The sequence below is a fragment of the Emericellopsis atlantica genome, assembly GCF_019669845.1.
Source record: "Emericellopsis atlantica unplaced genomic scaffold F5Z01scaffold_3, whole genome shotgun sequence".
Lineage (NCBI taxonomy): Eukaryota > Fungi > Ascomycota > Sordariomycetes > Hypocreales > Bionectriaceae > Emericellopsis > Emericellopsis atlantica.
The window spans coordinates 140,281-165,611 of record NW_025764705.1 but is presented as its reverse complement, the minus strand read 5'-3'; the positions used below and the strand labels follow the sequence as shown (position 1 = coordinate 165,611).

Genomic DNA, 25,331 nt, shown 5'->3' with positions numbered 1-25,331 from the left:
GTGATATGGGAGTAGGTAAAACTGAAACCCCCAGCATATGAGAAGCTTTGCAGCTGGCGGCAAAAGGCGACGGACCCGCGACTGGCTGTCCCCGGAACAACCTTTGTCCGTCGACATGCTCTACCTTAGCTCAACAGTCCGTCTGCCAGGTAATGATCATTTTCGTCAAGAGGCACCAATCATTTATTAATTATTATACGGTACATGCCATCTATCTGGGTTGCCAGTTTACAATCAAAATTTCTAGCCGCCGCTCCTCGTCTGACGTGTTCGCCGTCTCTTTATCGGAAGCGCCAGTGCAAGGCCTTCTGCATCCTCAGCGTCTTCTACCTTCACCTCAGTCTTCACCTCAGCCTTCACAGTCGTGACTCTTTTCCTCTTGGTGGTCACCCCATTTGACTCGATGGTCTCCTCCTTCACTTGCACAGCGGTCGCATCCTCGCCCTTAACAGCCGCCTGTTCAGCAAATTGTTTGAGGTCTGCTGTGAACAGGACCGAATGAGCCCAGCCAGCATACTTCCCCCACAGTACCCTGAAGTGGTCGCCCACGGCGTCGTACATTACTTTGTTGAAGGTCTTTGACTTCTTGCCAAACTTGTAATCCCTTTGCGCGATCTGCCAGACGTGGGTGTCGACGGGTACGGACTCTCCCCAGCCCAACCCCATCAGGCACACGCAGTCTGCCACCTTGGGCCCTACGCCCTTGAGCGTAAGTAATTCGTCATGTGCCTGTTTGTATGCTGCCTGAAGGTCTTGGTCACTACTGGCGCCGCCGAATGCTGGGGACTCGGGATTGCGTAGTGATTCCAGCCAACCGCTGGGTTTGTCGTGGGCGACCATTCGCGCAGTATCCGCGATGTACTTTGCCCGATACCCAAACCCTAGCTCTCTGAGGTGTGCCTCGACGCCCTTGCCCGTTAACGCTGCCGGTTCAGGAAAGTCATGGAAGGCTTCTGTGTCAATGTGGCCGAGCAGAGGACCGTAATGGATGCAGAGCTTGTGGACCTAGGTTCGTTTTAGCTTCAATGTCCATCATCTGCAACCATCGAACCGACCATTTGCGAAATCCTCGAAATATTGTTGTTACTGCTGCAGATGAAAGCCACCAGGGCCTCCCAAGCATCTTGGTTCAATATGCGAACTCCAGTAAACGTGGGTGCCTTCTTTCGGAAGTTGGGGTCGACGTCTGACCACTGCTTATAGAGGCTTCCCAGATCGACATCCAGGTTGAAGTAATGCCGTAGCAAGGCTTCAGTGTCATCAGCTTGACACTGCTTGTTCACCTCTGGCCGATGCGTAGGCCATGTGGCTTTGTACCGTACGCATTCAGGATCTTGCCTCAATGACAAAATACGGCCATGAAGAGTGCACCGCCTTTTTTCTGGTCAGTACTGCGTTCGGACATGATCTCAACAAAACACTAACCATTCATCTCCAAACTTGCGCCACCTGAAGGACTGTCCACAACGTAGGGTAGTGTCGATGCAGAGCTCTGTGAGATTGACGGGGAGCTTGTGCCACATTTGCGGCACTTTGACAGTCATGGTGTATGAATTAGCTGATCGATTCAGGGAAGTAATATTAGCACGCGAAAGACAACTGTATTGCCATATCGCCCCTTGGGTTATACCTGAGGACTCACCAAGGGTCCAAGACTCAAGAGGCAACATGGACCCGCAAAAGTCTCGACTTGGGAAGCCGCTGGTCGCCAGATGCGCTTGGCCTGATCCGGCTAGCGCAGTTTCGATGAAAAGCTCCAGCCTCACGCGTTGTACTGAATGGTTTTGGAGTTTGCGAACAGACAACCTTGGTCATCCGTAAAGCTATCGTCTTTCGGTGCCACTCGCCATTCATCCACCGATTGCCGCTTCAAGATCATCCCTGTGAAGTTGCGATTGCCCACCATGAACGGTGATAGCTACTCATCGCGAGGTAAGAAGCAATTCCGATGATGTTATTCGTGGGCAGACACTAACCTCGACGCTCCTGCAGATCGAAGGGGACGAGACTATCCAGTGAGCAGAACACCTCACCAACTTCACCCAAACACGCATGCTAACACGTCAAAGCCGCGGGGCGGTGACCGCGACGACCGCCGCGAGCGCCACCGAGACCGTGGTGACCGCGACCGTCGACGCTCTAGATCGCCAGACCATCGCCATCGCCGGGCTGAGGGCGACGACAACGCTTACTCCTCGAGCCGAAACCATAGAGACCGCGAGCGCGAGGATCGCTACTCGGGTCGCGACCGCAGACCAGAGAGAGAATGGGATCGCGATCGTGGTTCGTCTCGCCGCGATGCCCGACGTGACGACGACGATCGCTTCGGACGCCGAGACAGGGACCCCTACGACGACCGCCGCCGCGGAGGAAGAGACAGCCGAAGGGATGATGGTCATGGTCATGGGCCTGGGCCTGGGAGGCAAGAGCAGCGTAGGGAAGCCTCGCCACCCCCCAAGAAACGCGAGCCTACCCCGGATCTTACCGACGTGGTTCCCATTCTGGAGCGCAAGCGTCGTTTGACACAATGGGACATCAAACCCCCTGGATACGAACATGTTACTGCCGAGCAGGCTAAGCTATCGGGCATGTTCCCTCTTCCTGGCGCGCCGCGACAGCAGCCCATGGATCCGTCAAAGCTACAGGCGTTCACCCAACAGAGTGGCGAGGTCTCGAGTGACAACCTCATGGCCAGCAACTCGCGCCAGGCGAAACGCCTCATCGTATCCAACATTCCGGCGGGCACAGTTGAAGACAGCCTGATTGGATTCTTCAATCTTCAGATGAATGGCTTGAACGTTGTGGAAAGCAACGATCCCTGTACACTCTGCCAGTTCTCCAACGATCGCTCTTTTGCCGTCGTGGAGTTCAAGACCGCTGCAGATGCCACTTTGGCATTTGCGTTGGATGGCATCTCCATGACTGGCGGCGCTGCGGCCAATGGCGATGCCAATGGATCAGCCAGCGGCCTGCAGATTCGCCGCCCCAAGGACTATGTCGTTCCCGCAGTGTCGGATGAGGCTCCTCAGGAGTCTGACGTTGTGTCGAGCGTCGTGCCTGACAGCGCCAACAAGCTGAGCATCACCAACATCCCTACCTACCTCACAGAAGAGCAGGTCAGCGAACTGGTTGCTTCGTTTGGCCGACCAAAGGCCTTCGTCCTCGTCAAGGACAAAGCCACTGAAGAATCAAGGGTACGTATGCTCTACCTACTAGTTGAGTTTTGTCTAACGATTCCAGGGTATCGCATTCCTTGAATACGTCAATCCTGCCGAGGCCAACCAGCCCGCGCTGGAAACTCTTAACGGCATGACGTTCGGCGAGCAGAACCTGAAGGTGTCCAAGGCCAGCATCGGCCCAACCCAGGTTGCCAACTTTGATACTGGTGTTGCGGCGATCAGCGGACTTGCGGCGCAAGCTGGCAACGACGCTGATCACACTCGTATCCTACAACTACTCAACATGGTGACGCCTGAGGAACTGATGGATAACGACGAGTACGAAGGTAAGACGCATTGATGCCATTTGCTTTTAGGGATGGACGACTGACTCGATGCACTAGAAATCCGCGAAGATGTCAAGGAAGAGTGTTCCAAGTTTGGCACCGTCCTCGACATCAAGGTGCCCCGTCCCGCCGGCGGCAGCAGGCAGATCGCTGGCGTTGGCAAGATTTTTGTCAAGTTCGATACTCCCGAGTCGACAACGAAGGCGCTTCAAGCCCTGGCTGGTCGCAAATTTGCCGACAGGACTGTCGTCGCGACGTACTTCCCCGAGGTTAGTACCACATCCATTGGGCATCTCACAATGCACTGCTAATCTAGACGCAGGAAAACTTCGACGTTGGGGCGTGGTAAGCAGGGATCGTATGGCATAGTGCCATCCCAGTTTCTGGGCTGTACACTATGGCTGGAATTTGAGGAACCCGTATTTTGAGGAAAAGGTTTCGGACAAGGCATCATATTGATCATTTCGCACTTTGTCGGGTCTCCAGTGTACAGCAGTCGCAGATGAGCAGTGCCGTGGCGTTTATGGAAGGATTGTCTTGGTTCAAATGTGATTGGTCGCGCTGTAATTGTAACATCTATCTAAGTTGGTATCTGAAATTAACAAGTCGCTGGAATGATTCGGCATGCGGCAGATCTAGACCTATGTACTTTTTGCACAGTTAGCAAAAGCTTTCAGTTTTGAAGGGGCAAGCAGTCGTGGCCTTCGTTGATCGATCAGAAGTCCAGTTCATTCATTGAGCCTCGTGAAGAGACTCTAACATAAGAGGTACCAGAAAAAGTAAAAGTGTTCTATCATCATGTAACGAGTGTCGAAGACCAGGCGACATGCTTGACGGGGTGTAAGGACTTACCAATTATTAACGCGCAATTGAAGCCTGCGAGACATGCGCAGGCAGATATCGCGTTCCGTTCAGCAGTAAAAGGTGCGAGAGAGGATGTTGAAGAAAAGCTCAAAGAAAATTATATGGGGCCGCGGCTGGAGCGTCTTGGAGCACTGACCAGCTCAGGCGGCTCCTCCGTCACGTGCCTTGTCCCGCCCACAACGCACCACCCTAAGGAAACGGGCGAAAAATTTCCAGCTCCACACAAGCCCTCTGGCTGGAATTGCTCTGCATCTCGAGACTTCACGATCCACGACCTCAAACCGACCCCGACGACAAACCTCCTAACCCTTCGCAGCATCACCACCTGCCACCACCACAACCGCCAAGATGGGTCGTCTTCACTCCAAGGGAAAGGGTATCTCCGCCTCTGCGCTCCCCTACTCGCGCGCTCCCCCCGCCTGGCTCAAGACCACTCCTGAGCAGGTCGTCGAGCAGATCAGCAAGCTCGCCAGGAAGGGTGCCACCCCTTCGCAGATTGGTGTCATCCTCCGTGACTCCCACGGCGTTGCCCAGGTCAAGATTGTCACCGGTACGAATTGGATCCGATTGGGAACAAAGGGAACGGCTGGCTAACTCGGGTTCGCAGGTAACCGCATTCTGCGCATCCTCAAGGCTCAGGGTACGACCCCCACGTGAACGAATCGAACGATGCATGGACGATCAAACGACATACACATCTGAGATTCGATATCTCTTAATGCCTCTGTACGGTTTAGACTGACAGAGAGATTTGCATAGGCCTCGCTCCCGAGATCCCCGAGGACCTTTACATGCTCGTCAAGAAGGTGCGTACATATTGTTGAACCGGCAAACGGGATCGTGGTAGTTGGCGCCAAGAGGTGGACATACTAACTCATGTGGGAAACAGGCCGTCTCCGTCCGCAAGCACCTCGAGCGCAACCGCAAGGACAAGGACTCCAAGTTCCGCCTCATTCTGATCGAGTCCCGCATTCACCGTCTCGCCCGCTACTACAGGACCGTCGGTGTCCTGCCCCCCAACTGGAAGTACGAGTCCGCCACCGCCAGCACCATGGTCGCATAAGCATAGGTGGTCGACGTCCGCCGGTGGGCAATAGGAGGGAAAGGGTTGGAAGCCAATGGATTCTCTGGTCAAGGAGTTCGGGATGATGAACTTTTCACGGAAAAAATATGCATTTAGAGCCATGATGCAATGCGCGTCCGGTCTTAGACCAAGACGGTGGCTCTGCGGTTGAAAATTAAATTCAAGCGTCGACTACCGAACCAAATCCATGCCAACATCCCTGTGGTATCACCAATGTGTCAAGAAACCAAGTGTCTCCCCGCCCCTGTCCACCAAACGCCTAGCCTTATGCCCAAGATTGAGAGCTCAATCCGTCGTGTCATGATGTGCCTTCCAATTCCTTCGACTTTTGTAGCAAATATTCCCCCAGAACGCGCAACGGGTCCTCTGGCCTACCACTCTTTAGTCATTCATCCTGTGCTTTCGCGAGAGTGCCGTACTTGTCTTTTGCAATCTGTTTCACTCCGTCCAGCAGGACACCCGTGACCTTTGTATTCAGATACCGACGCGTCACGTCGCCGTGGGGAGGAGCTTCCGCGGGTATCGAAAGGCCAGGGTCGGGATGTACAGAGGCAGCTCTAGAGCCTTGCGCCGGTGTCCCTGTCCGCGCGGGAGCTGGGCTCGCGCCACGCACCGCGGGTGCTGGAGATGACTGCGAAGTTTAGCCACACCTCCTTTGCATTGTAGGGGCCCATTGAAACATACACCTGGTTGTTCAAAGGTCGCATCCGCCATCAATGTATCCTTGAGCGGCGTGCCATCGGCAATGGGTTCTTCGGTCGACGTTGCGGGCACCGGTGTGTCGGTGACAGGTTCGTTTTGCGCGCTCTCGTCCGCCATGATGACTGCTTAGAGGTTCAGAAAGTTGCAAAGGAGCTTGGAGCTTTCCGTGAGCACCGTACACTCATGAATGCGCCGGATGATTGTCGGTTTCCGATCCTAAATGTTCGAGCTTGGGACGGGATGGCGAAGGGTCTAAACTGGTCAGGTGACTTCGCGTTGCCGACGTGCTTTCATTCTGCGATTCACGCCATCGCGTTCCTCGCCTACCCTGATATTCGCCACAGCGAGGTCTCAAATCTAGTTATTCTTTCGTTACTGCTGAAGCGGCTTCTACCTTCTGGATCATGGCGACTTTCAAGGAACATCTGCAATAACCGTCATGGATGCGTTTGTCAAGCGGCTTCCCAAGCCCGACGTCATCCAACCTTCAAAAAGCCCAGCGCCAGCAGATGATGGCCTAGCTGAGTCTCCTAGGCCGCAGAAGAGGCGAAAGCAGGATGTCATACCAGACTCAGAAGAAGATTCGGAAGGGGAGCTCGGGGGTGATGACGATGAGTTCACGCGTCATGTCCTGCACGAGAAAAGCGCACAGCAGCTCACAGACTTTGAAAATGCTCTTCCCGACGCCCAAGATGACGAGGAAGCAATCAGAGAGTATGAAAATTTCAAGCTGTCACAAGAAGCAGAGATAAAGGCGGGAAATGGAAGTGCGGAGAAGATCAAGACGACTTGGGTACGAGGGAGAAGCTCAATCTATGTCGATGCATTCAACTTGGCTCTCGACACAGTATTGGAAGAAGAGTCGCATCTTTTTGACGCGAAAGAGGAGGAAGTTTTTCGACAATGGAGGGAGCTTCACTATGAGGCCCAGTTCATGTAGGCTTCCCCCCTCCCTAGGCAAACGTTGCTCATATCTGGCAGGTATGTCAGGCTTTTCCTTCGCAAAACCGATGCCTGGCATCGCTCAACCCGACTGAACTATTACTCGGACGTGTCGGATCCCGAGAAGGCTGTAGAAACGCTACAGCAGCTGCGTACGCTCCCAGATGGCCCTTCATCTGACACACATGCATCTACGGTCGATAGTTCGGGTATCGTGCTAGAAGATACCTTTACCTTTGCGGACAAATCAGAGGACCACTTCAAGACTGTTGCACAAGCGGCTTCCCTATTAAGCCTGGACGAGCTCAAAGCAGTCGCCAAGGAAGCCAAGGTACAAGGGAAGAACAAAGCCGACCTTGTCAAGGCACTGTGTCGCATGACGCAGAAGCAAGCGGGTCTGATGTCGTTGGGCCTAAGCAGACACAATAGCCGCGAGGGATCTATCGCCTCAGAGGGCTCCGAGAGTCCTGCGCCCAAGTCCAGGGCCAAACTGAGGCGGGAAGATTCCAACCGGGAGCAGCATTTCCTTACCAAGATACTCGAAATCCTGGGACCATGCGTACGACTATCTCCTGCTCCGTTCAAGCTGTTCGAACGCGTGCACTTGGTCTTTTATCGCTCAACAGAATGGACGGAAAAGTCACTGACGACAATCATCTTGGCCAAGATCGCCAGACGGAATTTCCCAGAGTATCTGGTATGTCGTACGTCCACAATCTTCGCATCGAGGGCACATTTGCTGGAATTCGAGTCCGGCATTCGCCTCGAGGCAGAAGTCGATAGGATCACAGAGTTCGGCGAAGTACCGGGCGAGGCTGGGTTCCAGAGAATCTTTGAGATATTCGAGGCCATCTACCCGCGATGGAAAGCACTCATCATCGAGGAGGAGGACAAAGAGCAGCGCGTGTATGAAATGGGTGAAGGCGCCTACTTACGGCGCTTCACGCCTGCCCATTCGTACACCCGCATCATCCACAAAGCCCTTCCTGTCTTTGCGCGATGGAAGGAACATGCCAAAGAGCATAGCCTTCTGAGTGAACTGCTCGGTCAGAGGCTCTTCCACATGGCAAGACGCGGAGCCTGGTATCAGCGCAAAGCCCTGCTGGAGGAGCATTACATGCACGCCCTGGACGAGAATCCTGTTTCCGAGACCGAAGAAAAGCAGATGAAGCACTGGAGGAAAATCGCCGTGGCCACCTGTGAGGCAGGCCTTCGTGACCCCGACTGTCACTTGATCTATCACTATGATCTGCAGAAGCGGCTGACCAAGCTGGAGAAGAAGCTCAGGATACCCAAGCGCGAGCAGCATGACTTTGGTCACGTACGGCTGGCAGATGCCGAGGATATCACTGTCGAAGGTATTCAACTGAAGAGGGACGTGCCTGTCAAGCCGGGACGGCAGGCGGCTTCAACCAAGACCATTTGGCTCGATGAACTCGACTCGGGTGGCGAGTGCAGCGTCGAGGAGATGTGCCTGAGCAAGTTCCGCCAGGATGGCTGGAAGGGATATCATGCTGAGGGGGGCATCATCCGTACACTTTTCGCCTACCTTTTCTACGATGTTCTTTTCGTCTACATACCCAACGTGTTTCAGACGGCTTTCCAGACATGCCCTCTGGATCTACACACCGACGCATTCTTCCATGTGAGGGCTTCCGAGATCAATCACCGACTGGTCGACATAGCCAATGGGCAGGGCGAGCGCATCGTGCGAAAGGTATGGGAGAATCACCACGACCGGCGGACTTGTGTCATCGGCTTGAAGTGGGATTTTGACATTGAGGATATCGCACAGTTGGTGTCCTGCTTTGAAGGCAGTGCGCTGGCCGCTGTTTGCAAGGTGATGGCCCAGGAATACAGGCAGCGCGGGGGCGGCATCCCAGATCTGATATTGTGGCGACCGTTTGGAGAAGACGAGCGCTCATCTCGATCTGGCGGTGAGCCTGGCACTGCGAACGGCGAGGTCATGTTTGCAGAGGTCAAGAGTGCCAATGACCGCTTGAGCGACACGCAGCGGCTCTGGATCCACGTACTCACTGGCGCTGGCGTCAGGGTTGCGCTTTGCAACGCCGTGGCTGCGGAAGTGAGAGAGGTTGATTGAACGCAGAACCCGTCTATGCAACCAAATATCACATGTGCGCTGTCGGCTCTCCGACTACCAAATATAGCAGCGACCATCATGAAACCAGAAGCAGGTGAAACGCAGTTTCACGGGAGCCCCTGATCCAGTCGTCTCACTGTTTCTCGTCTTTGCTTCCACGAGCCCCCAGGTGAACAGCCAATCGTGTCGTCCCCAGAGAGGGGTGTAGTCACCGGGGGCTTTCCTATCACATCACCGAGAGCTATAGTAGGGATCTCACACATTGAAGGATCTCTACGAGATTGGCAATACGACCATGGGATGATGATAATGAAACACGGTCAAGTGGCACAGACGCATTCGGTCATGGCGCAGTCAAGGCGGGATCATATGCTGGCTAACACCGTGGATGAGAGGAAGGAAGAGTAATCAAATGGAGAAGTTTGGACCGGTATCAACACGGCGTCGCGTTTGCGATGGGATGTCCAACTCGCACCCCAGTCGTCTGGCTGAAAATTAAGCCTAATGGCAGGACGACAGCCGTCTTCCAGCAGTGTGGTAATAACTCTTACTCCTCTCAGGCTCTCACACGAAAGGTCCGCTGGTGGTGGATCCGTCTTGCAAGTGTTGACAGCTGGCGGGAGCTTCCAAGGCTCTCAAGCTCTTCATTTTGCCAATGGGAACTGACTGGTGTGCTGTGTCAAGTAGACCGGCAGTAGCTGCGTAGCATGGCATGCCTTGGCTTGAGCATGAGTCGGTGCCAGACCGCGAGCAAGCAACCAAGCACCGCTCCCTCGCTCGCTCGCTCTCACGCGGAACGAAGCTACTGCGGCAAGGGTAGACAGCACCGCAGACTGCAGTAGGCAGAGCAGCCAGGACATGGCCTTTGTCGACTTTCTCGATGATATGGGCGCTTAACAGTCGCTCCATCGACCCCGGCCGCCAATCATGAGCCGCGGCCCGCTCTGCTGGGTGATGGGGGGCATCTCCGGCCACGCAGCCAATCAGCCATCGAGCCGTCCTTCGACACGGCGCTTAGATCCCTGCTCGGTTCTGGGGGAGGGAACGTGAGAAAGGGGCCGCCGCTTTTGAGATTGCACCGGGCAGTGTTGACTTGGTGGAAGGGGCCGGACATGGATGGGGGTGCGTGATGAACCCAAGTGACGTCCGGCAGTAGTCACTCCTCCACAGTCATCACAGTTGAGCGCTGTGCTAGGCGTGGAACGAGAGGGGAACCAGTAACCACAGCAAAGCGAAGCAGGCCTGCCTCGCTGCCTTGTCTGCCTTGTTGTTGTCCCCGTGCTGGTTCGCAGTGAGTGCTGCAGCGCCATTTGCACCTACCGCACGCGGGCGGGTACGTGGAGTTGCTCTGCGACCACGGACGCGGCCTCGAGACGCCGGTCAGATGCGGTGGTTGTGTTATGAGAGGGAAGCACTCGGGCAGGATGAGATGCAATCAAAACGCCGCGTGATCAATGTCACGTCCGCTGAAACATGAGATATCTCGGGGAGATCGCTCATGTCTCTCTTTGTGGGCGTCACATTGGAGATGCTCCCGCACCTCCCAGCACGCGAGTCTATGGCGAGCGGGTAGGCGAGAGATGGTGGTCGCACTTGTGGGCGGGTAATGGGGGGAGGAGGAGCACACAAACAGAAGCGGCCCATCGGGAGACCTGCGCCTTGCATGATACACGCTGTCATCAGTAAACATGATGAATGTGACAAGCGATCCAAGATCTAAGGGCGGTCAACAAGGAGGACCGAATGGACGATTGCGCAGCGCACTTTGGCCTTGAGAGTGAATATGTCTTTTCTGCATTTTGATGCACTAATATTCGATATGCTACCCAAGAAGCCTCCTTCACTCCGAAGGAGCTTCACCCTAGCCGCCTTGCCTATGGTATTGATGGTCGGATACTAGACAATAAAAAACGAAAGCGAAACGCTTAAAAAAATGTTTGAGGAAACGCCAGTGTACTCCGTTGACCAAATCTTTGCCGCCTGAGATCCTGCTCGCCAATTCCCTTTTTGGCACCAAGGTATATGTATCTGAAGTGTCAAAACCCTCCTGATGGTGCGCCGTTATGTTTGGCCCGAGTTATGGCCAGATGTGCATGAAGTCGTAAAGTGTTCCCGGGAATAGATACATGATTTATCTTGGGAAGCATCATTGGTGATGCTGACATGTAGAAAAAAGGTCCAATTGTCGATGTGAAAGGCGCGACAGTTTGATCCCGTTGTAAGTGAGTGTCGATCGTGAAGGGAGATCCAATGCAATGTTCATTAATGAGGGTAAGGTAACGGTCTCATTCGACCTTGCGCCTCTTGCCTTTGGGTGCTGGATCCATTCGTGGAGTGTAGGTGACGGTCCTGGTCACCACCTCCCTGAGGTGCCGTACACTGGTCCGGGAAGGCTGCTTCTTCAGAGACTGCGTGCGGGCCTTGAGAGCCGCGTCCCAGTCAAACGCGGAGTGAATTGACCGTGCACTATAGGGCGAACGGACTGGCGAGTCCAGGTTGGCAACCGAAGGACTTTGGGGGACTCGCAGGCTAGGGAAGGTTGCAGGTCCCGTAGGAGGGGCCGACATTGGTGCCGCTGAGGGGCAAAAGGGACTCGGCGGCACAATGGGAGCAGTGGCAGGAGGGGACGGCTTGTCACCGTCGACACTGGTTGGGGGTGATGACTCTTCCACCTTGCATGAGCACGACGACTGCTCGCTGCTCGCCGTCCCCGGCATGGATGCAGACTCGGGTGTGGAGTCACCAGTAGGCGGAAGTGGTGAGTTGAGAGACATGGCCTTGGAGAGAAAGTCGGTATAGGCCATGGGAGGACTGATGGGAGTCTTGATGTAGTCAGGATCCGGCTTGACGGGGAAGGCCACGGCAGAGATAGGTGTAGCCGTGGCAGCAGAGGTGATCTCGGATGGGAATGTGGCCGAGACTGGCGTTGCCAGCTTACCAAGCTTTGGTCGTTGTCCGGGCATGATGAGGATGTTTTGAGTTGTCGTTGAGCCAGAAAGCGAGTGATTGAGTGACAGTGAGAAGTACCAGGCGAAGGAAGCGTCGAAGCCAAATGAATGGCTCGTATCGTTGTCTTTGGTCCTGGACAGTGACACGGTGGTCAGAGAGAGAGCAGAGCTGGCAGACAAGCCCTTGGCCGTGCGAGGAAAACGCGGACGGGTGAGCGAGAGAAGGTGGAAAGTGTGCAGTAGCAGCAGCGGAGCTTGTTATATTGTAACACACACGACGATGGGACTCACGAGCGGTGGGAGGCTCAGGAGCTGCTGGCGTTTGGCGCCGGGGTTCCGCTTTGGGGAGGGTGTGGACAGGGAGGGAGTGTGTAAGTGCGTGCAGGTGGGCGTCGGCAACGGGCCTGTCGCTGTTGGTGCAATGCCTGTCAGGCGTGCCGGGACTTGTGAGCGCTGGCGGCAAGCGTCTCTGGGGGTGTGAAGGTCTCGTTTATTCTGTTGACAAGGTGAGTCAATCTCGACCGTCTTCCTGAAGAAGAATAAAGGCCGGAGAAGACGTGTCTGTTCGTCGTGCTGTGTCTTGACCAGCGAAGTTCAGACGACGAACTTGATGCTTGGCGCCGTGTCCGAGGAGCAGGAATCACACCTGGCGCGAGGTGATACTTGCGGAAGCTCCGTGTCGTAGGGAATTCTTTCGAAGATGGGAACAAATAGGCTATAGCTGATGAAAAATCACCAACAGTCCAGGACCCGAATTTTTGGTTAGGATGTCGCTAATACAGCGTTGTGGGGTCCACTGGCTTAAAGCGGCGTGGGATTGAGTGTCCTGTATGTCCTGTATCGGCAATCCTCAGTGTCTCAGATAGGTGCTGCTCGAAGTTGGCCGAAGAAGCGACTGGATATGGTTTGAGTAGGTCGATAAGAACGAAGGCGAAGAAATGACAGATGGAGGATGGAATGTCCAGGTTTTCAGCTTGGGATGTCGAGGATGGGAAAGGAGATATGGGATTGTAAGCAGTGTCGCTCTTGCTTTGCTTGTTCTCTCCAAAAACCTGAGGCAGGCGCCGAGATGGGCGATTCCGATCGCAAAGGGTCGACTACGCGCTCTGATTGGCCGTGTGTTCCAGTGGGCCCAGGTCTCTGAGCGCCAACGGGAATGCAAGCTGAAGCTGATGTCGTGCGTTTTCTCTTCAACTTCTTCGTCACAGCCTCGTTAAGGTTTCGCTGTTTCGGCGAATGAAAGTGTCTCCTTCGACTTCTGTCTTCGGCATCAACTCTGGGGTTCGTCGCGTGGCCCGAGGAAAGGATGAGGTCCGATAGGTGCGTGTTCAGTTGACGGAATGTGACGAGTGACAGGACCGCGCTCAATGACCAGATAATGAGTGATGGTGGGAGGATGGTGGGCAGGCTGATGTGGTTTGCTCTCGTGTCCTGAGCGACGGCATCACGAGTTCTTATCCTTCACGCTGCCAAAACACCTCGCCGCTGTTTGTTTCACAACAACAACACGACAGTAGACCTATGAGTTTGCGCGGTACGTCCAGACTTCATTTGGCATGTTCGACGACCTCTGGAGACTCCAGTCTGCTTCAGTCAGCGCGCGGCTGCGACTATCAAGGGTGCTCCTGCTCAAAGTCCCAAGCTCGCAGAACAGAATGTGTGGCTGAGGATGAATCGCAAAGGCGAGGCCTAGTTCCTGATTCATATGCGAGAGCCGCTACTTTACAAGGCGCGCGCCACGTGAAGCAGGTGGCACATGGTCTCTCCGGAAACATCCCACATCTCGCCCACGGAAACGCTATGGCTTGGCTCAGGATGCTTCCTCGAGCAGCCGTGGGATAAGTTGAGCGCGCGCCTGCTCCAGAGGAACGAGGAAATTTGGTTCAATATTCGCGCCGGAGCGGAACCATGCAGCATTTGGTCTCTAAGCGCCCAACTGCCCACCAACCTCGAAGGCACAGCAAGCGCCGCCTCTTTCCCCTGCATCAACAGTTCTCATCTAGCTGGCCTGGCCAGGAGAAGAAACTTGTATTTGATATGCTATGATGTGCTCTGCTGAGCATGATACCTCTCCTATGGCGACCTCACAGTCAACACCCTTGGCATATCACAGCAGAGCATCCGCGCCAAAATGTATAGAAGCACCAGAGTGTCCAGCGCTTAGTGTACGGCATGGCTGGAGACTACCCCAAGGCTGGATGTTAAGTGCCAGACTGGGTCTCGCTGCCGCCTGCGCTGGCACGTCACGTACTGGAGGAGCACGCATCCGCCGCGCTTGAGGGCGCGCAAACCCACTGCCCCTTTACCCGTGCCCCCTTGCCATGACCACATTCCCTCCGTGGGATGCAGCAACCCGCCTGGTCGGATGCTGCCAAGGCGCGCTTATCAGCAATCCCAGTATTCGAGGTGCTGGTTATTGGGCTGGGAGTCAAGCGTTGTCTGCTCTAGGCAACGCCCTCGCGCTTAAGCCGGGGACGTATGCATGCTGGGCTGCGTCTATCGCGCTTACATCGAGATGGACAGTGTTGGCCGGCGGCCATACCAAGGGTCATGTGGTTGGTCGCTTTCCGAATATTTGGGAAGTCTGTCGGATTACACGCAGACGTGGTATTATCAGTTCTGGTGAGCCTGCCCTGGCAAGCTGATGCATGGTCTTAGGACAGCATGCTGTCTTGTTGTTGCGAGACAGCACATCTGAGCAGCCCTCGAATCATTGGATGACCCAGACGCTTGGGAGTTGTGGCTTATAGCCTGTATCATCGTGAGCCCATCCTTCAAGTTGGCTTTCCGGTTGTTTCTGAATCAACGCCTGGATCGAGACTACCTATAGGTATAGTATCCAGGTTTCTAAGTTGGACTTCTAAGTTTCATCTTCTCGAACAGTGAAGCTGTTCAATATGTAGATCTGTATCTGCCCAGCATCGGCCTCTTTGATGCAGCTACGTAACTATAGACTGAAATGGTCACCGTCTCTCATCAGTGTGGGCTCCAAGACACTAGTCTACTGCCTTTTCCATCGCCGCAGGTTAGCCTTTGAGCTTGCCCAATTGAATTGATGTAGTAGACTCAGAGTTATACATTTATGTCCCGTGATTTAGTCGGGATCTAGATTAGAAGAGTACCAATATATACGATAGTGTCTAATGCATGAACACGGTTTGTATTGATGTAAATATTCGGGACTCACCAAGTCGCAATGAAAGCAGGGATTTTTACGGACAGTTGCACATCCCATACATCCACATACACCTACGTCGGTACTAAAACACCCACACCTTACGCAGAATTGTGTTAAACAAGCAACAATGAAGTGCGGTATGATGGTGTCTACTAAGAATGACACGACTACAGGGTAAGTCTGCTGCATTGTCGACGAGCATGCCAACCTCAAAAAGGTGCCGCAACCCTGAAGTCTCAATTCTAGCGCAAAAGGGTGATCACATTCAGGCCGTAATAAGATTTACTACTCCGTGTCAGATAGAAGCCCAACGCTGCCACACATGATTCTATTTACGATGCGTGGGTGGCACAGCAATGCAGGCAGAGGTCGCACAACCGGAAAGAAGAGCCATGACGTTGTGAGGCTGGGGCTCTACGGAGGCACTCAGGATAATCATTATTGCTGTGGCTTGTTAACCGCGTCCTCACACCGACATTTGCAGCAAAATGCGCGTGAGAATCGCCCAGCGCGCATCGACTCTGCATATCAGGCCATCGATCCAGGCGAGACTGCCTTTCCACCATCACGTCCATGGGGCGAAATGCTGTCATTGCGGTGCCTACATGAGTCGCGCCCAACCTCTCATGAGGGTGAGACTCGTGGACTGCCGGCCGACGCGCGCATGACTATCAGTATTGAGGGGTCAGCGAGGCTGAAATACGACGGTCTCATAATAATCTGCTGAGCACGCTGTGATGAAATATCACAAAATTACCTTGTGGTAGCTCTTTAATGAGCTGTGCCACAACCGCAATGTAGTGTTATGGCTCTGCTAGGCGGCGCCGGGTCACCAAAAGCAATCACATTGAAGATGCGTTTCCCGTTCATGACTTCATGTCATCCGCGTGTCTTGGGGACGATGATGGCGGGCTACCGCAATGGGAGACCTAATTTTAGCCGCAATGTGCAATGAACATTGAACGGCGAATTTGCCAACTCATCAACTGTGGCACACCATCATCTCCGCCCGGAGCGTAGACGATCTCTCCGAGGTGGGGAGATGCGCCGAGAGCCCTGCTCTGGTCGCGTCACTCACCCGCGTGCATTTCCAGAGCTGGGCCCGTATTCCTGAAGACGCTGGAAATTGCGGTGATACAACAAGAAACACTTGCTGAGAAGTCCGACTGGTTTGACGTGATGTGATGTTCGATAAGTGAGGATGTGATTGATTGAAGTGGTAACAATGCCGAGCTCGTCACGGCCCAGCGATCTTCCGGAAACCGGGGCATGTGAGTGGCTGGAGCCAAGGTTAAAGCGGAGTCAAGTGTCTGCCTGAATTGGGTGCCTGAGTCGGGAGAGCAAGAGACGGAGAGCCCCACTTGCTAGGGCTGTGTCAGCCAGTCACGAGTGTTAAAGGCACTGGGTCGGCACTCCCCCCCAAGGCCAAATCATCTTTCAAGTTCTCAGTCCGTCTCCCTCTCGCACGGCCAATCAATCTCACTTTCTCCATCCGCTCCAGCGCAGTGCACCCAGAGCATCGAAACCTCTTGATTGATCCAAAAGAGCCTGTCCGGACTGGCCATTCACAGCCTCTGCCGTCATCGCGCCAGCAACTCTCATTCGTCAAGCGCCATCGCGAAACAACGATTCGTCGCGGTGTAAGACCAAACTTTTCTACAGTAGTGAGTCCGACTAGACAAACCTACCTCGCATGCTGAGCGGACGGATGCAGAGTCTCAACCAGATTGAGCTCGAGCCGTTACACGCTGCAATGTGCACGGCGTCGCTCGCCCGTCCAGTCACAATACACCCTTTCGACAAGATGGGGAAAACGCACGGCAAGCAATGTTCATCAGAAGCTGACCGCCTACGCAGACACTGCAACGCGTCGCAATACGCGCGATTTTTCTTGGAGCAAGCCGGGACAAAGACACGTGGAGCTGATACCGTCACCACACGCGCGGTAAGCAATATCTCATTGAACAGCCTCACTCATCATCATCACACTGCCAACTTTGTCTTGTCCACCTTACATCATCCCCATCATGCCCAAGGGTGAAGTCTCACCTATACTCCTTCGCCACCAGGCCTAGCGGCCGACCTCGACGTCAGTCAGCCTGGCCATTGCCGCAAGAATGCAGTGCACAGTTGCGGTGAAGACACGACATGGACTGGAGTCCAGCCTCCAAGAGCCCGGCCAAGGTACGTACCTTCAGGCAATAAGTGTGGCTTGCGCCTTGCGGGCATCGGTCCCCACTGGCCTGGCTCCGCGTCCCAGCCCGCCCATTTGCTGCCCATATCAGTCCCTCGCCCACCACGCCAGCAAATCAGCTCTCTTTTTCGCGCGTCGTCGCTGTCATCCTCCTAACGATTCGCGACAATACAGAGGCCTATCATCGTCAAAGGCCTCACTATACACTATCTCATTGGATTAAGCTAACTATCAGGTGATAAGACACGTCTGCGGTATCTTTTGCAACCCCAGAGACCAACACGTCGCGATCAATCAGCGACGTTCTTGTCCTGTCGCGTGCTTAGTTGCGAGTATCGACAGCCTCTGTTTGAGGCTCCGGCCCTGAACAACCACCAAGCAGTGTCGCACAAGGTATGTACTGCTGAAAAGCAATCTTCTTTACTCGCGTCATTCCACGTCCCACCGGCATTGCGACCTCGAGTCCGTGGGTATTGCCCTGTTCGCAGTACACATCCGTGTATTTACGGCTATCTGCTTCTCATCCTGCCTGGACCAGGACACAGGCGACTACTGCGCAAGCCGGCCAAGCTTTCTTTTGCATCGTCGTATTCCTCACATGCTTCCCCTTTTGGCTCTGCTGCGCTTTCTAGGGGCACTGCCTGCCAGCCAGCCAGGCTAGCCAGTTCTGCTTCGGCCCCGGTCATCTACACCGACTGTTAGCTATATCTTGTCGCGTAAATTGTCGCATGTTTACATCTCCAGAACGCGCTGACAGGAACATCAAGCAGACCACGACTATTGACACCACACGACTTCACTCAGACACGAGCGATTCTTGCTACTGAGGTATGTATCTCATGCAGTTGTCATCCATTCTTGCCTGTCTTTCGTCTGATGCTCCGTCGTGGGTAGCTGCATGGTTTAGCCTGATGGCTCCAGCACTCTACCCATTTCGGACACAGATTTTTACACCTCCTTCGACACTCGGTCGAGTGTGTTGCGCTGCCGTTGCAATCAGAGATCGGACTGCATGACGGAATGTGCGCTTGGCACGCCAGCGCATTGCCAGTCGTCCAAGCCCACTATCTTGCCCTGGCAGTTCATCACCCCCCTCACTTTTTTTCCGATTCCATGGCTTTGATACAAGGAATGAGTAGACAAGGGCTGACACGAACTCCCAGCTGTGACTTGGTCAATCAGTACCAAACTGCTGCTACCAGTGCCCTACAGTCGGCACTGCATCTCATTCTCGCTAGCCCGAGTGAGTAGCTGTGCAGCGAGCAAGGCCCAGGCCACGATCGTGCCAGCACACGCTGCATAACCAATCAGGTCGGAGACACCCTGTGCCTGACACCCGAGCATCAGCGCGCCGGCCCAAAGTGACGACGCTTGGCCCATTGTGCCCAACCACTACCCTTGCTGCCATTGCATTTTAAACCCTTAAGCTCGCTGAGGGGACAAATCGGGCACATCTATTCGCCACGCTCTTCACTCGCCCCTCCAAACGCGTCTTGAGTACTCCAACTCGAGCCTACCGACCAGAGACGCGACGGACCGCGACAACTCGCAACACCAAGGACTCACCTCTGTATTATGGACTACGCGCAGTACCCTCCACAGCAGAATAATCAGCAAGGCCTACAAGCGTCGCCCGTCATTGGATCACAGCAGCAGTCCACGGGCCAGCCTCAACAGCACAACATGTATCAAGCACAGTACGGCGTTCCCCAGCAGGGGATGCAGCAGGTGCCATATGGCATGCCGGGGATCCAAGCAGCTGCCATGGCCGCCACCGCTGCGGCCTCTGGGTCCAGCTACCCCTACATGCATCAAGATCCGGCCATGGCACACACCTCGCCACGGATGGGCGGCGCCAACCCTAAGAAGGAGGGCAGACCGTCGCCGAGGATGGGCAACATGTCTTCGATGGACCGGCGGATGAGCCAAGTCACCAGCCCTGGGGTGCCTCCCGGGTCGATGATGGGCCATGGGGGGCCGAGACCTGGCGTCGCGCCGCCCCAGATGCCCCAAGCGCAAATGCAACACCCTCAATCGCCTGAGATGCCCTCTGGCGCCGTGGAAGAATCACCGCTGTACGTGAATGCGAAGCAGTTCCACAGGATCCTCAAGCGGAGAGTGGCGCGCCAGAAGCTGGAGGAGCAGTTGCGATTGACCTCGAAAGGCCGCAAGCCATATCTGCACGAGTCGCGACACAACCATGCTATGCGCAGGCCTCGCGGGCCGGGCGGTCGGTTCCTGACAGCCGACGAGGTGGCGGCGATGGAGAAGGAGGAGGGCAAGGAGGGCAAGGAGGATGAGCCCAAGGAGGAGACGGCGGCCACGGGCAACAAACGCAAATCGCAGGCAGGATCGGGCGGGTCGAATAAGAAAGCGAAAACGGACCAGGAGAATGGGGAGGAGGACCAAGAGTGACCCTCGCCGCGACCGCCCACCCGGAGCGAACGACACGGATGACATGACCAAGCAGATTGCTTCTTACGATGTCATGACGGGAGAGACGGCGACAAAGCACGCGGTTGCGTGCATGGGGCCACGCTGTGGCATTGATTGGTGTTGGGCTGGCGAAGCGCGTCCTTGATGGTTTTTCCTTTTGCCATTTACCTTTTTTTGTTCCTTACATTCCGCCTTATATTACAGCACCAGGACTGGCAACAGCATGGCGAAGCCTCCGCCTGTCGTGGTAGGCAGTAGCCCCAGAAACACAGACACAAAAACAAACAAACACGCACGCACATGAAATGCAGTGGAGGAGGGACAGATTGTGTGGATGACGGACGAAATGCGACGATGGATACCCCCCCGGACCTTTTATTATCGAAACTTGTTGTTGTTGTTGGTTGCTACGGAACAATTCTTTGTCATGTTCATTGATTGGGCTGATCTTGTTGCGTGCTTTTCTCTGCGCTTTTTTGGGTGGCTGTCATCTTTCGTAGGCGCAACCAGGTCTGGTTACCGGTCGTTGAAACAGTGTATCGAGTGTTGAGTAGCAGGGGCTGGAGGCCGTGTATTCACCTACATTGACGTACATTGTGTTCGGCAAAGTGATTCATGTGTATAAGTACTGGGATCCTGACCCTCCCAAGGCAAAATTATTGCTGATTCCACATATCTGGACTGCTAGCACGCTGCCTTTTCGTGTCAATCCAGTGAAATGTCTTTTCTTTGTGCAAGAACCCTGGGTAGCCTCGCCTATCAGCTTACACGAAATGCATCGCGCTCGACGCATGCCGCGAAGGGGGGGGCACAAAGGCTAAAGCCGTGCTGCTGCCGCTGCTGTGCATGGCAAACGCGGAGGTGGAGGTGGGTTCTGAACTGGTGGACGGATTTGATGATCCGGGGTTGCTGGCGCCCTGGACCTCGGCTGAAGGCCACAGCCAGGCCGAGCAGATCATCCTCCTCGACATCCCACGGCACGGCAACATGGGGAACACCTGGTCTCCAGGCACACGGTGACTGACCTTGATCACACTGATCTCCCCGTCCGACATTCTTTTCCCAGGCCGCTGCCACTTGCCCGACCTCATTACATGTACGCTGTACCAATCTGTCCACGACGACTGGAAGCCTCCCTCCCTCCTACCAACAACGGAAAGACGTCATGGCCGGACGCGTGCGCCAGCCCATTGATCAAGGGGCTTTTGAAAAGTACCTCGTCGACAATGTCCCCGCTGTCAAGACGCCAATTGAGCTGAAGCAGGTTCGTCGTCGAAACGCTTTTGTCCTGCTGCTGCTGACACGGCCCTTGTAGTTTGGCTTTGGTCAGTCCAACCCGACATACCAAGTCATCGCCGCCGATGGCCAGAAGTTCGTCATGCGCAAGAAGCCCCCCGGCAAGCTCATCTCCAAGACCGCCCACAAGGTCGAGCGCGAGTACCGCGTGCTCCACGCCCTCGAGAACACGGACGTGGCCGTGCCCAAGACGTACTGCCTCTGCGAGGACGACAGCGTGATCGGGACGCCCTTTTACGTCATGGAGTTTCTGGACGGGCGTATCTTTGAGGACTTTACCATGCCGGGCGTCGGCGCCGAGGAGAGGTCCCAGCTCTGGCAGGAGGCTGTCCGCACGCTGGCGCGCTTCCACGCCGTGGACTACAAAAAGGTCGGCCTGGAGAAGTTTGGCAAGCCGGTGGGGTTCTACAACCGGCAGATCCAGACGTGGACGACCATCTGCTCGAATCAAGCCAAGGCGGTCGACATTGAGACCAAGGAGCCTGTCGGGCAGCTCCCGCACTTTGAGGAGCTGGTGCGGTTCTTCAAGAACGAGAAGCTGCAGCCGCGGGATCGAGCCACCCTCGTCCATGGCGACTACAAGATTGACAACCTGGTCTTTCACAAGACGGAGCCGCGCGTGATTGGCATCTTGGAGTACGTAATTCTTCTTGTCTCGTCTCGCGCATCTTGATCGAATGCTAACAACCCACCACAGCTGGGAAATGTCCACCGTCGGCCACCCGCTCTCCGACCTGTGCAACTTTATGACCAACTTCTACTCCGCGCAGTACTCGGGCGCCACCCCCTACGACGCCTCGGGTTTCCTGCCCGGGCGCACGCCTGGCCTCCCGCAGCCCGACCAGATCGTCGCGTGGTACCGCGAGGAAGCCGCCCGGGCGGCCGGCACGGGTGAGCGCTGGGACCCGACGCCCGACGAGCTGGGCTGGGGCATGGCGTTCAACATCTGGAAGCTCGCGGGCGTCTGCCAGGGCATCGCGGCGCGATACGCGGCGCGGCAGGCGAGCAGCGAGCAGGCCAAGCACCACGCGGTGACGAGGACGCCCATGGCCAAGTTTGCCTGGGAGCTGGCGCAGAAGGCCAGGAAGGGGGAGAGCGCGCGGTTATAATTAGATGTGACTTTAGACCACAAATATGGCTTCATGTTGTTGTAGCGCAGCGCTTGACTTCATGGCCCTCAGCTTTCATTGTGCCAGATGCCAAGTCACTAACTGTGATTCAACTCCAGTTGTTACCGGTGCCTTTTACAGTGCCAATGGGATGTCAATTTGCTTCACCAGTGATCCATGTGTTTTCTCAGCTTGCAATACGTCCGACAATGGTCTTCAAGCACACCTTGACGTGGGTTATCGGCCCCCATGAAACTTGGCCGGTGTTAGCAGCCCATCCAGTCGTCAGTCAGCTTCTCGTGCCCCCACCTGACATCACTCAGGCTGATGGCTACCTTAAGATAGGGAGGAGTTTCAGTGGCCGCGCCCGCTACAATGCCTGGTCCCTAGCCTAGGGCCTAGGGTGCCCCGCCTTGATTTACTAGGCCTGGCGTTACTTTAAGCTGCGACTTGACGCCCGGCACTTTCACGTGTGACTTCATAGTCCATCTAATTTAATTATAAACCTGCCACCTCCAGTTCTCAACATCACCAGTCACCTCGCGTCAGATATAGATTGTCTCTCAGACATTCCCATCATCTCGCATCCACCGCTTGACTGCCCATCGGCTCAGAATCGGATTCTGGCCGCATGTCCGGCCGCCAAAGGCGCGTCGTGCTAGCTGCACCGACAGACGAGCGCCGTCCCTTGCTGAGCAGGCTGTACACGGATCACGGCGAGAATGGCGACCCCATATACAGCTGCAGGACGGACCCTCACAGCCACCTGCCCGTCTACACGACGATTCACCGGATACGACGCGACATTGTCAGCGTCGTCGAGGACTATCTCAGCCTGAAGCAGCTCACCGACGTCAGGATCAACGTGACCGTGGTGAGGCCCCTCGTGGATAAGTTCTACGAGCTGGACGACATCTCCATTGTGTACTGCCTGCTGGTCAACAGGGCCAACTTTCTCGACGAGCAGGCGCACCTCACCAACAGGCAGAATGTGAACTGGACGCGCGCCACCCTGTGCGAGCTCATCGCCAGCCGCATCCTCCGACGCTTTAACGAAGACCACGAGGGGAGCGAGGGCCTTTTGCTCCTGGCACACATCCTCGTGGCTGGATTCGAACCCTTTCAGGGCGCACCCCCCTCTGTGCGCGAGGAGGCCGAGCGCAAGACGGCCTGGACGCACCAGAGGACGCTGCCGTCTCTCGAGGTGGCGATCCTGACGGAGAGCAAGCACTTTCTCAGCTCGACCACGTGCCAAAAGGTCGTCAACGCCATCTACGAGGGCCGGATTGTGTACACGCCGTCGACCATTTGGGATATCATCCCCGATCACTACAAGCTCAAACCCATCTCGTTGTATGAACCGCGGGACTCGCCACTCCTCAACCAGTACAGACTCATCGTGCCTCGCACGCGGAATATCCTCGAGGCGATGCAGTTTGCGATCCTCCTGGGCTTGTATGTTGGTGTCATGGTAGCCCGAGACAAGTACGAGATCACCCTCCTAGAGACTGTCTTTGCTGTGTACGCCTTCGGCTGGGGCCTGGACCAGTTTGCGACTCTTCTCGCACATGGATGGTATGCTGCAGAGGTTTTGGAAAGGCTTGAAGATAACTTGACTAACGCATCACAGGAACGTATACACGCAAAACCTCTGGTCCTTTCTGGATGTCGCGTTCATCGTCATCTACGTTGTATATCTCGTGCTGCGCTTCCATGGGTGGCGCATAGACGAGATTGGCCCGGCCGAACAAGCATTCGACGTGCTGGCCCTGGCGGCGCCGGTTGTCATTCCCCGACTCGCCTTCACACTGCTATCGGATAACCTCATATTCCTGTCATTGCGGTCGATGATGGCGGATTTCTTTGCCCTCACCGCGCTGAGTGCCTGGTGCTTCTTTGGCTTTCTGCTTGCGCTCCTGTGGCTGGGCGAGGGCGCACATCCTTTGGTGTACGTATATATGAGTGCTCCATGGTACGAATTCATACTGACGGTTCAGGACGATATCGGAATGGATGATATACATCTGGTTTGGATTGGACGGCACTGGTATCCGGCGCTCTGTAAGTCAATCGGGACAGAAACTGCAGAAACACAGACTGACAAATGTAGTCTGAGTTCCACAAGATCTTGGGACCGAGTCTCATGGTGGCCTTTGCCTTCCTGGGCAACACCCTCTTCCTGACCATTCTTGTATCAATGTTGTCGAATACGTTCAGCAACATATCCTCCAACGCCGTCGCCGAGATGCAGTTCCGCAAAGCCGTCCTCACCCTCGAAGGCGTCAAGGCCGATGCCGTCTTTGCGTACCAGCCGCCCTTCAACATCCTGGCCGTCTTTGTTCTCCTGCCACTCAAGTTTGTGGTCAGCCCGCGCTGGTTCCACAAGATCCACGTAGCTACGGTCAAGGCTATCAACCTCCCGGTGCTGCTGGTCATTGCCGTGGCGGAGCGGCGTCTGCTGTGGCCCAGTCGAGGCAAGAGGGGTCCATCTGACAAGTCCATATTCCGCAAGGTGTGGAACTTGTCCGGCAAGGAGAGTCTGAAAGCGGTCTTTCAGCTCGCGCCGCCAGAGGATGTGTTTGAGGACATTGCTGTGGACGACGACATGACACGGCATCTCATCCGCCGACAGTTCACCCGCCAAACGACGAGCGAGTTCAGCAAGGGCGTGCCGACTTCGCAGCCCCCTTCTCGGCGAGACTCGACATTTCCGGGGATACGAAGGAAGCTTCGGGGCTCGTTTGCGGAGACGGAAGATTTCGACGGGGTTGCCTCTCGGTTGGACGGCATGGAGAAGTCCATTGCTCGGATGGAGGTGCTGATAGCCAAGTTGCTCCCGCCAAGTGAGGTCGCATCGGATGATCATGACGACGGTTCAGCGGGCGAAGGTAGCAGCACCCCGAGGGACACAGCAGGGTTCTCGGTGGAAGACTCGTTCAGGGGTGTCACCCAGACCGAGGAGGATTGATTCG

At 55.3% G+C, this 25,331-nt stretch overlaps 9 protein-coding genes across 9 annotated transcripts; 6 read left to right on the top strand and 3 right to left on the bottom strand.

The window, feature by feature from the left end:
• Positions 1-159: 159 nt before the first annotated feature.
• Positions 160-1,797, bottom strand: F5Z01DRAFT_644431 (DNA glycosylase). Its single transcript, XM_046262769.1, has 3 exons — positions 1,426-1,797; positions 1,056-1,374; positions 160-1,005 (listed from the first exon to the last, which is right to left on the bottom strand). The coding sequence occupies exons 1-3, from the start codon at positions 1,668-1,670 to the stop codon at positions 244-246; spliced, it is 1,326 nt and encodes a 441-aa protein (XP_046121785.1). The 5' UTR covers positions 1,671-1,797; the 3' UTR covers positions 160-243.
• Positions 1,798-1,904: 107 nt separating this feature from the next.
• Positions 1,905-3,854, top strand: F5Z01DRAFT_670522 (uncharacterized protein; the record flags this gene model as incomplete). Its single annotated transcript, XM_046264575.1, has 6 exons — positions 1,905-1,932; positions 1,993-2,015; positions 2,070-3,194; positions 3,241-3,505; positions 3,563-3,774; positions 3,828-3,854. The coding sequence occupies 6 exons, from the start codon at positions 1,905-1,907 to the stop codon at positions 3,852-3,854; spliced, it is 1,680 nt and encodes a 559-aa protein (XP_046121784.1).
• Positions 3,855-4,519: 665 nt separating this feature from the next.
• On the top strand, positions 4,520-5,637 carry F5Z01DRAFT_644424 (ribosomal S13/S15 N-terminal domain-containing protein). Its single transcript, XM_046262768.1, has 4 exons — positions 4,520-4,919; positions 4,977-5,009; positions 5,129-5,175; positions 5,259-5,637. Exons 1-4 carry the CDS (start codon positions 4,718-4,720, stop codon positions 5,430-5,432), a joined length of 456 nt encoding a protein of 151 aa, XP_046121783.1. The 5' UTR covers positions 4,520-4,717; the 3' UTR covers positions 5,433-5,637.
• F5Z01DRAFT_644419 (uncharacterized protein) lies at positions 5,638-6,414 on the bottom strand. The gene is made up of 3 exons (XM_046262767.1): positions 6,138-6,414; positions 5,873-6,084; positions 5,638-5,824 (listed from the first exon to the last, which is right to left on the bottom strand). The coding sequence occupies exons 1-3, from the start codon at positions 6,270-6,272 to the stop codon at positions 5,752-5,754; spliced, it is 420 nt and encodes a 139-aa protein (XP_046121782.1). The 5' UTR covers positions 6,273-6,414; the 3' UTR covers positions 5,638-5,751.
• F5Z01DRAFT_306676 (VRR-NUC domain-containing protein) lies at positions 6,101-9,480 on the top strand. The gene is made up of 2 exons (XM_046258913.1): positions 6,101-7,091; positions 7,137-9,480. Exons 1-2 carry the CDS (start codon positions 6,595-6,597, stop codon positions 9,196-9,198), a joined length of 2,559 nt encoding a protein of 852 aa, XP_046121781.1. The 5' UTR covers positions 6,101-6,594; the 3' UTR covers positions 9,199-9,480.
• Positions 9,481-11,181: 1,701 nt separating this feature from the next.
• Positions 11,182-12,294, bottom strand: F5Z01DRAFT_306640 (uncharacterized protein). Its single transcript, XM_046258912.1, has one exon. The coding sequence runs from the start codon at positions 12,159-12,161 to the stop codon at positions 11,484-11,486; it is 678 nt and encodes a 225-aa protein (XP_046121780.1). The 5' UTR covers positions 12,162-12,294; the 3' UTR covers positions 11,182-11,483.
• Positions 12,295-18,752: 6,458 nt separating this feature from the next.
• Positions 18,753-20,111, top strand: F5Z01DRAFT_306613 (CCAAT-binding transcription factor (CBF-B/NF-YA) subunit B-domain-containing protein). The gene has a single exon (XM_046258911.1). It carries the CDS (start codon positions 19,094-19,096, stop codon positions 19,931-19,933), a length of 840 nt encoding a protein of 279 aa, XP_046121779.1. The 5' UTR covers positions 18,753-19,093; the 3' UTR covers positions 19,934-20,111.
• F5Z01DRAFT_306591 (uncharacterized protein) lies at positions 20,111-20,535 on the top strand. Its single transcript, XM_046258910.1, has one exon. The coding sequence runs from the start codon at positions 20,289-20,291 to the stop codon at positions 20,502-20,504; it is 216 nt and encodes a 71-aa protein (XP_046121778.1). The 5' UTR covers positions 20,111-20,288; the 3' UTR covers positions 20,505-20,535.
• A 584-nt stretch (positions 20,536-21,119) lies between these two features.
• F5Z01DRAFT_679246 (kinase-like domain-containing protein) lies at positions 21,120-25,327 on the top strand (the record flags this gene model as incomplete). The annotated part of the gene is made up of 9 exons (XM_046265505.1): positions 21,120-21,218; positions 21,270-21,886; positions 21,948-22,352; positions 22,376-22,453; positions 23,008-23,934; positions 23,990-24,307; positions 24,357-24,420; positions 24,470-25,247; positions 25,272-25,327. The coding sequence occupies 9 exons, from the start codon at positions 21,120-21,122 to the stop codon at positions 25,325-25,327; spliced, it is 3,342 nt and encodes a 1,113-aa protein (XP_046121777.1).
• Positions 25,328-25,331: the final 4 nt, after the last annotated feature.